The sequence below is a fragment of the Oryzias melastigma genome, linkage group LG1 (assembly GCF_002922805.2).
Source record: "Oryzias melastigma strain HK-1 linkage group LG1, ASM292280v2, whole genome shotgun sequence".
In the NCBI taxonomy this organism is placed as follows: domain Eukaryota; kingdom Metazoa; phylum Chordata; class Actinopteri; order Beloniformes; family Adrianichthyidae; genus Oryzias; species Oryzias melastigma.
Window position 1 is genome coordinate 30,753,570 of NC_050512.1, and position 11,537 is coordinate 30,765,106.

The window sequence follows — 11,537 nt, forward strand, 5'->3', positions numbered from 1 at the left end:
TATAATTTTGACTTTTTTCTTCATAATTTTACTCTTTTATCCAAGTAAAAAAAAAAGTTTTTTCTCCAAATTTTACAACTTTGTTTAAGCAAAATATTTTGACTTTTCTCTCTTTATTTTACAGCTAATTCTGGTAAAACTTTGAATTTAAATTTTTCATATTTTAAGATTTTATTCTAGTAAAAAGTTTTTTTTCCCATAATATTCATTTTTTCTCGTTAAACTTTTTTCTCTTAAAGTTTTACGACTTTATTGTTGTAAAATGTTGAGTTTTTCCTCAAAATTTTAGAGCTTTATTCTAACAAAAAAATATATTCCTTGATTCTTGCATAATTTTGACTTTTCCATAATTATCCTATTTTATTCTAGTAAAAAAAGATTTTTCCTCACATTTTACAACATTGTTCTACCAAAATTTTTCCCTTTTTTATCATAATTTTACAACTTAAGTCTTGTAAAACTTTTCCCTCATATTTTAAGATTTCATTCTATTAAAAAGTTTTTTTTTTTTATAATATCATGAATGGTTAAACATTCTTTTCTTATAATTTTTCAACATTATTCTTGTAAATTTTTGACTTCTGGCTCATAATTTAAGAGTTTTACTCCACAAAATATTTTTGTCAATAATATTATAACTTTATTCTTGTACAATTATGACTTTTTTCAATAATTTCCTATTTTATCCAAGTAACTTTAGGTTTTTTATTTATTACTCTAGTAAAAGGTTTAGCCTTTACTCCAGTAAACATTTTCTTTCTTAAAATCTTATAACGTTTTTGTTGTTACATTTTGGGTGTTTTTCTCATAATTTTAGAGCTTTATTCTAGTAAAACATTTCTTTTGATAATATTATAACTTTATTATAGTGTAAAAAATTGACTTTTTTCCTGTAATTTTCTTATTTTGTAGTTAAAAAAAGATTTTTCCTCCTAAAAATACAGATCTCTTCTAGCAATATAAATATATCATAACTGTACAACTTAATTCTAATAAAACTTAGCTTTTTTTCTCTTAAATTTTAAGATTTTATTGCAGTGAAAAGTTTGCCTTTTTTCCCTTAAGTTCATGAATTTTACTATGTCATTCTTGTAAAATTTTGAGTTTTTTCTCCCTTTTTTCACACGAGAGGTTTTATGTTATTTCAGTGATTTGGGTTTTTTTGTGACACATTTAGATGATAATTGGTATTATTACGAAGTATTCACTCTGGGGCTCCCAGTCACCTACCTTTGCCTAATGAGAAGTCCACCCCTGGTTTTCAGGGAACACAATTCAAGTTAAGTGAAAGTTTAAGTCTATTTAGGCAGTAAATACTAATATAATATAAATACTAATAAAGAACCTTTACTGGAAATCTACTGAGTGACATTAGCATGTTTTGAATGTGCATTTCCCTTTTTCTTGTACTTTTTCCTTTCTGTTAATACATTTAAAGTCGTTTTGCATTTGTGTTTGGAATGTAAAAATGTGCAAAAAAAATATTTATTACCAAGTAAAAAATAAAAATACATCATTTGAAGTGTAAAAACGTTTTAACATTTTAAATCCACAAAATTTAGAAATGTTAATATTGTGGTTAAATAACAGGAATGATGTGATCTTAAAGTATATAAAAAATGTGTTTTACCAATTATTAGATTTTTTTTTTTTTGCAGTGAAAAAAAATATCCTTCACAAATCAAATAAAAATACATAGAATAAAGGACATTTTTCTCTGGTTATAAATGAATCTGCCAATAGAAATAGAAAATTTGTCTTTATAGGATTTAAAAAACAGACGTTGTGATGAGCTAATCTTTTAGGTCAAACTTAAACCCTTAAGATTAGTTATAAACGCTCATATTTAGGTATAATGCTCTGGTATTTGGAAATATTGTCTTAAAATAAGCATTTATTTGAAAAAAAGAGCTTTTTATCTTTAAAGTAAACATATACAAAGTATTTATAAATGTTTCCTCCAAATCTATCATATTTTAGGTGCTACAACAGTCCGAGCATTTTTATTTCTAGACGCAATCATTTTAGAAAAGACCAGAATAACACATTTTGAGATGAATTTGTCCTAAAACTTTAAATTTACGTCTAAAGTTACGTCTAAACATGCAATTAAGCTGTTTTTTTGAGTGAAATTCCTTTGAAACACGACCATTCACTATCACATATTCTGCTTTAAAATATTAAAGTAGAAAAAAAACTTGTTTAATTAGAGTTATTACTTGAAATTATATTTTTGTTCTAGATGAAATGATTTAAAAAGATATTCAAGATTCGTCTCCAGCTGAGTCGTTAGATCTTCCTGAAAAGACACATTTAAGTTAGTTTTGTCTTATATTAGGTGTAATAAAATATTTAAAATACAAAACTAGACAAAAATACTTCAGCGTATTTGCATTGTGGGGTTTGATAATATTTTTAAAATAAATCAAGTTTTTTTTCATCTTAATGTATAAACAAACACCATTATTACAGTCCACAAAATACTCTGTTTCTCTTGATGACGTTTTATTATTTTAATCCATCACACTTTTATGACTCCATATATTTTAGGTTTTTATGTATCGTTTAGATGTTTTGAATGTTTTAATGTCTTCATGTATTTCTAATCAGCTGTGGCGTCCTCTTGGCCAGGACTCTTCCAAAAGAGGTTCGACATTTCAATGGGATTAGCCTGGTGAAATAAAAGTCAATAATAAAAAAAAATAAAATAAAAAAAATATTTAATTTGAAGGTTTTCAGCATTTCAATGACTGAGAAATTGAATCTCAACAAACTCATATTTCATGTAAAAAATGTCTTATTTCTGACTTTTATTCTTAAAATAATTCAGGACCATTTTTTTAACCCATTGTCAGATTTTTTGGGTTATTTTAAAGAAAATCTTCCAGCAGTGTAAAAACTTGACTGTTTTTACATGGTTTACAAATTCTACAGTGTTCCTGCTCATCTCAAACTCTGAATAAGCCTCAGAACAAAAGAAAAAGACAAATATTCTCTGTAGAATTTCTTTATAAAAGAAGTCAGCTCATACATTGAAGGGTTTCGTATCGTCGTACTCCAGATAAGTAAAACCGACCCAAACTTTTCGTCGTTTCCATGATTCCTCCTTGTTTTTCTCTCATGGTTAAACAGAAACTCCACTGACTTTCTGCAGAAATATGGCTGAGGTTTGTTTGGCTTTTCCGGAAAACGGGTCCAGCTTTCCGACGGCTGAAGTTCTGAAGACGGAGACGGGAAAGCTGCGTCTCTGACTCCACGAGCGGAGTTTAGTGTTCACATGTTCTTTTAAAAACCTACTTGAAGTTCTGCTTCATAAAAGCCTCTAAAAATACGAGCCGTCTGCACGATACTGTAGTAAAATCCAAGCAGCAAAAGTGTAGAAAACAGTTTGTGGAGAAATCATCCACAGGAGTGGTTCACCCCCCATCATTCACTTCATCGTTCTGATATAGCTTTAAATAAACCCCCACCTGTGTGCCCCCCTCACCTTCACCACACCTGCTGCAGACGGAGGGACACAGAGCGCAGGAAGGAAGGAATAAATACAGGTAAAAATGTAAGGCATTGGTACGAGAGGCCACTGAGGAAATGACGGCGAGCTCCTCCTCCTCCTCCAGCTGCACAGGTGACCCCCCCAAAAGGAGGCCTTTCATTATTCTGGGTTGTAACATCTTCTCCCCACAATCCCGACCCCTGCAGACACACGGACGCTGCGTCCGTTCGTTCGTTCGTTCACAGTGTAGTTAACAGCCGGCGGACGCCGCAGAGAGCTCCGCCCCCACCCCTAATAAGCCCTCCCCGGGGGCCGTTAACAGAGGTCGGAGACGTAGTCGAAGTCCCGGAAGCAGTCCTGGTCTTTTCGCGTGAGCGAGCGGGCCTCGCGCGGCGGCGTGAGCGCCGGCGGCTCGGTGGTGAACTCCTCGTCGAAGTTGCTGACGTCTTCTTTGCCGCGGATGGAGGGGACGAAGGGGGGGGGCACCTTCCTCTGCAGCAGCGCCTCCCAGTCCACGTTCTGGAGGAGGAGGAGGAGGAGGAGCACACAATAATTATTAAATTTAGTTTATAATCACCTTTAGGGCTCCTACTTTACAAAGGAAAACATCAGATTAAAATAGTTTAAAAAGAATAAAAACGTGAAAAACAGAACTAAAGGTAAAAAAATAATAATAAAAAAGATTTAATTGGGTTTGAATTTGCATTTGTGGTTTATTCCACATAATTTTATTGTTATGGAAAAATAGCTCCGGGTTCTTATGGGTTAAGTTAAGTTGTAACGTCAGCGTAGCTGTGAAATTGTACATTGAATTTTCTAAAAATATTGCCAAGCGGTAGGATTTAAATGATGAAGAGGAGTGGGCCTAGGACGGAGCCTTGAGGTGCACCTGAGGAGACTGGGAAAGGCCTTTCCCAGTCTCCTCAGGTGTACCCCATGGCTCCGTCCTTGGGTCACTTCTCGGTTAGCTCCAGAAGACTGAACATGTCATGAAACGTGGATGTTTACGATATCATTTAGAGTTTATTATCATATTTCCATTTTTGTTCACACATTTGCCTCTGAGATTCTGTTCAGCCTTTAAGCCTAAATTTCGTCTGAAAATCTTTACGTTAGCTTTTTGCTGCCCACAGAAGAACTCACCCTGAAGAACGGCTGCTTCTTCACCTCCTCGGCGTCCTTCTCTCCAGATCCCAGCCTCCTCTCTGGGTTCCTCCTCAGCAGCTGATGAAGAACACTCGGTTAGCCGAACGGTTAGCCTCTCAAAGAGCTGGGAGGCGACGGGAAGAGGGAACTTACTCTTCTCATGATGCCGATTGCCTCGGTGGAGAGGAAGCGAGGGTATCGCACTTCATCATTCACAATGCTGTCGAACACCTCCTCCTCATCGTCGCCTGGAAACGGAGACTACACACACACACACACAGACACGAACACATGTCCGATATGAAACGCCTTCCTGTAAGCATCACTGCATGATTCAATTATGACAGGTGTGTGTGTGTGTGTGTGAAACTCAGTCACACAAAAATGGCCAAAATCCAAAACACACCTTAGTGTAGATCGTGGGCCAAACTGGATAAACATTTTTTGAATGGTCTAAAACCACATTTTTTAAACCGTAACTTTTTAGCAAAATTATGAACTAGATATATAGCATTACCTGCAATAATGCTAGTGTGATGCTGTAAGCTGAATTTGGCCGCTAAAGATGCAGAAATTGATGGATTGATTGTTGAAGTTGATACGTGAAATCAGTGAAGTTTATAGCTGAAAACGCTAAAGCTAATAGCTGAAAACGCTGAAGTTGATAGCTGAAAACGCTAAAGATAATAGCTGAAAACGCTAAAGATGATAGCTGAAAACGCTAAAGATGATAGCTGAAAACGCTAAAGTTGATAGCTGAAAACGCTAAAGCTAAAAGCTGAAAACGCTAAAGATGATAGCTGAAAACGCTAAAGTTGATAGCTGAAAACGCTAAAGCTAATAGCTGAAAACGCTAAAGATAATAGCTGAAAACGCTAAAGATGATAGCTGAAAACGCTAAAGCTGATAGCTGAAAACGCTAAAGCTGATAGCTGAAAACGCTGAAGTTGATAGCTGAAAACGCTAAAGCTGATAGCTGTAAACGCTAAAGCTAATAGCTGAAAACGCTGAAGTTGATAACTGAAAACGCTAAAGATGATAGCTGAAAAACGGTAAGGTTGATAGCTTAAAACGCTGAAGTTGATAGCTGAAAATGCTAAAGCTGTTAGCTGAAAACACTGAAGTTAATAGCGGAAAACGCTGAAGTTGATAGCTGAAAACGCTAAAGCTAGTAGCTTAAAACGCTGAAGTTGATAGCTGAAAACGCTGAAGTTTATATTGCTAGCATTTTTTGGCAAAATAAAATTAAGCTTTTTTTTCAAAACTTTAAATTTATAATTTTTGTCAGAGATTTAACATGACTTCCTTTCAAAATAAGACATCCTGTGTCACATAGAATCATCTCAATGCAGCAAATCATTAGATATTCAATATTTAGGCAAATATAATGAACTAAATAAGAGCTAATTGACAATTTTTTTTACAAACACTTAAAGTCCTTGAATTTGTCTAAAAATAGAAAATCCGACACTCAAAAATCTTCTGATACATAAAGTCCTTCAACTGTTGTAAATGAGTTGAGTCAAGTTATTTTTTTATTACTTTAGTTATTAGCTTTTTAGAGTTATACTTTTTAAAAAAGTTTTATTTTCCTTTAACCAGAGAACTCCAATGGAGGGGTCAAACAGCCACATGTGGTTCACTTATCACTCAGTTCTGCTTTGAACGCAGTAAAATGAGTTTTAAAAAAACCCACTCTCACCTCTCCCACCAGCATCTCGTAGATGAGGACCCCCAGCCCCCACCAGTCCACAGCTCTGGTGTAGGACGTGTCCGTCAGGACTTCAGGGGCCAGGAACTCGGGAGTCCCACAGAAGGTGCTGGTCCGATCCCCGTAGCCCATCCCTGCAGGCGGAAGATCATATTTAGAAGAGCAGAAGACAAAACTTCCTTTACTGCTCTGGTCTTTAATATATACCCTTCAGAATAAAAGCCTTTAGAATCAGACTGTTGAGAGACGTCCTACGATGAGCTTTAGCCGCCATAGATACTTAACTTTTTCCCTCCTTCCCTCTTTTGTAGAGCTGCCACAAACGATTATTTTAATATTCGACTAATTATAGATTATTCTTTCCGATTATTCGACTCATCAGTTCATGCGCAAACTGGATGTAAAGCACACATCTTAACATCATTAGCTTTAAATTAACTAACTAGATAAATAGCATTACGTGCAATAATGTTAGTGTGAATGCTGTAAGCTGAATTTGGCCACTGAAGATGCTGAAATTGATAACTAGAAACACTGAAGCTGAAAGCCAGCTAAAATATTATTTAAATGCCAAATTAGCCTAAAAACGGAAAAAAGCAAAGGTTAGCTAAAGCAGAGAGTTTAGCATGTAGCTGAAATTTTAGCGAAACTCCAAAATAGCCTAAAAAAACCCTAAATTAGCCAAAGCAGCTAGCATGTAGCTGAAATACCAGCTAAATTTCAAAAAAGCCTAAAAAACCTTAATAAATGCCAGAGAGTTAGATTTACTGCTAACATGAGTTATAAAGGCTCAATTTTTTGGTTTAATGTTATATTTTTTAAATAAAAGTCACAATAAAAATTCTAACTTTTAGAAAAAAGTTTTGCAAAATCTCTTTCTATTTTACCCCATTTAATACATTTAATCCATAATCTGAAACATATTAAGAGTTTATGTTGGAAATTCAAGTGTAAAGAATCCTAGTTTCATTTCAAATCTACCATCAAAAAAAGAAGTAAAATAGTATTTTAATCCGTATGGGAAACCCTGAATCCGACACAGAACCTCAACATGAATCAGCTTCACTGTTCACCTTCTTTACAGAGTCCAAAGTCGGCGATCTTCACATAACCATCCGTGTCCAGCAGCAGATTGTCCAGCTTGAGGTCTCTGGGAAAGACGAGAGACGTTGAGAAGAACCAGAAAAACACAGATTGTAATGTTCTACCATCGGCCTCTGGAGCGGTATCATCCAGAACCGACCCAAACATCCACCGTGTGGTTCTGCAGGACCGTCCAGCTAGAGAACAAAATGGAAACTCTGCATTTCGTCTTGATTTCCTCCAATAGATTTTGAATATTTAAGATTTGTCATTAAGGATATAACGATTCTTCGTGAGTTGGTAAAAAAACGATTCAAACTCGTCAACATGTTTATTGATGCAAAAAATAAAAAATGGTTTTGTCTCGGCCGGCGCCCAAGTTTAGAAATGCAGAGTTGATGACATTTCTCCATGCAGGCTCGCTGTGAGTGTGATTATTATTATTATTATTACTTTAGTTTAAAGTGATAAATATCATCTTTGTCTAAATCTTTGTGCTTTTATCAGATTTGCTGATTCTGATCTCCTGTTCTAAATCAAGATATAAATGATGAAGATTAAATACAGATTATTTAAATACATCTACTAAAAAGAAAAACATAGCAGCCGTTTAAACTAAATATTGAAGAGTAAGAATTGTGGTTTGATCTGTATATCGATGATCTTCCTGAAGGTCTCAGTTTGGTAGGAAGATCCAAATAAGTGAGTCCAGATTCCCTTAGAGAGGTTCTGTGGATCCACTGACCTGTACACGATCTTGTGGTCATGAAGAAACTGAAGTCCTAGAACCACACAGGCCGCGTAGAACCTGAGGTCAACAAATAGATAAAGGATTACAGAAAACTCCAGAGAAAAATGAGAATTCCATGAAAGCTTGTTAGTTCATGCATCAGTTTTCACACATTTATCTAATTTAAACATTTGTTTTAAGTGTTTGGGAAGAAATGAGGACAAACTTTTGAAAATCAAACTAACAAATGTAGCATTTGGGATTTATTTTCTAACAAAAAGATGGGTTTATTACACATTCCTCCACTTTTTACAGGTGATTCATCGGTTCAATTGAGCGAAAAAGTGTTTCCCGGAGGTGTTGGTTACGTACACGGCTCGAGGCTCGGAGAAGACGTCGGTGTGGATGTGCATCATCAGGTCGCCCCCCGCCGTGTACTCCATCACGAAACACACGTGCTGCGACGTTTGGAAGCACGCGAACAGGTTGATGAGGAACGGATGGTGCGACATGTTCACGATCTCGAAGATCCGCTTCTCACACATCAGACTGCAGGAGAGAAGAAGAGACGACATGAAGGTCAACGTGAGGAGGGGGAGGGACGCCGGAGGGTCAGGGTCACCAGAAGGAGAAATAAGGAATATTACAAGATTTAAAGTCATACATTTATTATGTTTTTCACATAAATGTATGACTTTCTCTGGAAAATTAATGACTTTTTTTCTAGTAAATTTTTGACTTTTTTCAAAAAAAAAAAAACAGAAAAAAAAACTCAAGACTTTTTTTCTCATACATTTTATGAGTTTCTTTTCTCATAATTGTATTATTTTTTCTGGATCATTTTACTTTTTTTACATAATTGTATGACTTTTTCCTCATAAATTTATGACCTTTTCTGGATAATTTATGACATTTTTTTTCTCATAAATGCATAACTTTTTTTGATAGTTAATTACTTTTTTTTCCTGTAAATGTATTACTTTTTTTCCTCAGAAATCTATTCCTTTTCTGGTAAGTTTATGACTTTTTTCTCATAAATTTCAGACTTTTTTGAAATATTAATGACTTTTTTTCTTGTAAATTTATGACCTTTTTTTCTCAGAAATGTATGATTTTTTTCTGGTTGGTTTATGACTTTTTTCTCCTAAATTTGTATTTTTTTTCTTGCAAGCTGTCGACTTTTTCTCATGAATTCATTATTTTTTTTCTATTAATTTGTGGGAAAAAAGCAATAAATTTAGCCTGCTACTTCTAAACTCATAAATATACGACTTCATTCTCATGATTTAACAACTTTACAACTTTTTTCTAGTAAATGTACAAGATTTAAAGGCATAGTAAAAAACGTTTTTGCTCGTGATCGTAATACTTTGTCAAAGAAATAGACGAGATAAAGTTCCCGCTGAGCAGTTGCTCACCTGTCCACCTCATCCCGAGCGATGATGTCTCCTTTCTTCAGAGCTTTGATGGCGTACATTGTGCCGCTCTTCTTATATTCTGAGAGCAACACCTGCAGACACACAAACAAAACCTTTTACACTTTTCATCCTCGTCTTTAGAACCTTCAGGAAAGAATTTAATGACAAATATTTATCTAAAAAACATGAAATGATTAAAACAAAAACAACCCATTTAAATGAGTTTAAACATTTAGCTGAATCAGCACTTTTTTCAGTGAGTCTGCATATAATTATTCTCTCAAGAACAGATTCTTCCCTCGTACCTTTCCAAAGTGTCCTCTGCCCAACACGGCGATCAGCCTGAAGTCCTGCAGCGAGAGGGGGCCTTTCTTCTGCCTGCTGGAGGGGGACCAGCAATCAGGTTATAAGTGTGAAAGTCTTATCCAGTTGGGAGTCATGGCAGACTGTGGGGGGGGGTACAAACTCCTCTGACTGGGCGGGTTTCACAAAAGTAAACTGGCTCAAAATGCACTTGGAAAACAGGAAGTAAATTCATATCTGAGCCAATAAAAATTAAACGTGGAGTACCCCAAGGCTCCATCCTGGGAACACTTCTATTTAACATCTACATGCTCCCACTGGCCCAGGTTATAAAGAACAACAACATTAGTTACCATAGCTATGCAGATGACACACAGATATATATTAGACTGACACCAGGAGACCGAGGCCCTGTACAGGCTCTTGGTAAATGCATTGAGGACATTAATGACTGGATGTGTCACAACTTACTTCAATTAAACAAAAACAAAACTGAGGTTATTGTTGTTGAGGATTAAGAGAGCGACAATCTATTCATCTAAAAACTACTAACCAGGCCAGAAACAGGTTTAGTGATGGACACAGACCTACATTTTGCTAAACATTAAAATCTGCTTACTCAAAAATATCTCAAGGATTAAAGATCTGATGTCTAAGCAGGACCTGGAGAAACTAGTGCATGCTTTCATCTTTAGTCGACTTGATTACTGTAACAGTGTTTTTACAGGACTACCAAAAAAATCCATCAGGAAACTGCAGCTTATTCAGAACTCTGCTGCTCGGGTTCTCACAAGGACCAAGAAAGTAGACCACATCAGTCCAGTTCTGAGGTCTTTACATAGACTTTAAAGTTCTGCTACTGGTTCATAAAACACGACTGACCTCATGACTCTTTATGTAAGTTTACATCCACAATGTTACTTTAAATGAACTAAATTCAGTTGTTTTTAGCCATTTTAATGATCACTCCTTTAATTTGTTATTTTGAAAAACTTCCCTCATAAGCTAAAAAACCCGTTTTAGAGGCAGAAAGTTCTGGTAAAATCGCAGGTGGACTGAAGCGTGCTGCTGCAGAGCAGCTTCTGGTTGGAGAAAATCCTTCAGAACATTTTCACAGCAGCTGCAGGATCCGACGGTTCCGCCGTCAGAGGAGAACACGGGTCAGAACAGAGGAGCGTTTCGGCAGGTACCTGTTGGCAGACGGGGTTCGGACGGGGGACTCGGGGAGGAGGTCTTGTGGGGGGAGGGAGTCAATGACTGGTAGTACGTCCTGTTAGACGAGATGTGAGGAGAAGACATGCAGGGACAACGATGAGAAGACAGCAAACAGACGACCATCAACACTTCTCGCTGACGTCTCAGATCAGCTTCTCCATGAGGAACCGAGCAGGACGGTCTTTTCTATCTGAACTCTGAAGATCTGGAACGCTCTTCTCTCAACATCAGAACAGATTCTTCTCTGTGAACTTTTAAAACTGAAACATTTGGTCAAATGTAAGATTTTTATTATGTTTTTAATTCACATTTTATCAATTATTTTAGAATTTTTATGATGTGACATTTTAATCATGGTTCCTACACGTTTCTTCAAGTTAAATTTAAGACGTTTTAAGACCTTTTGAAGGACATGAATGTCAAAAATGTATTTCACAG

General features: G+C 35.9%; 2 protein-coding genes across 6 annotated transcripts in view; one reads left to right on the top strand and one right to left on the bottom strand.

Annotated features, from left to right (window-relative positions):
• The window catches only part of LOC112157183 (B-cell receptor CD22), an 821,740-nt gene that overhangs the window by 110,142 nt on the left and 700,061 nt on the right, over window positions 1-11,537 (top strand). The window lies entirely within an intron of this gene.
• Window positions 2,992-11,537, bottom strand: part of pkn1a (protein kinase N1a) — a 50,627-nt gene continuing 42,081 nt past the window's right edge. For 2 of the 3 annotated variants that reach the window (XM_024289776.2, XM_024289775.2), the window contains exons 14-23: window positions 11,075-11,154; window positions 9,887-9,962; window positions 9,582-9,673; window positions 8,536-8,712; window positions 8,179-8,241; window positions 7,424-7,500; window positions 6,342-6,484; window positions 4,793-4,900; window positions 4,637-4,717; window positions 2,992-4,012 (exon numbers count right to left, since the gene is read on the bottom strand). In XM_024289776.2, coding sequence (XP_024145544.1) covers window positions 3,809-4,012; window positions 4,637-4,717; window positions 4,793-4,900; window positions 6,342-6,484; window positions 7,424-7,500; window positions 8,179-8,241; window positions 8,536-8,712; window positions 9,582-9,673; window positions 9,887-9,962; window positions 11,075-11,154 — 1,101 coding nt within the window. In that variant the 3' untranslated portion in view covers window positions 2,992-3,808. The remainder of the gene's footprint in view (window positions 4,013-4,636; window positions 4,718-4,792; window positions 4,901-6,341; window positions 6,485-7,423; window positions 7,501-8,178; window positions 8,242-8,535; window positions 8,713-9,581; window positions 9,674-9,886; window positions 9,963-11,074; window positions 11,155-11,537) is intronic. The other variant, XM_036214125.1, reaches the window with a different exon arrangement.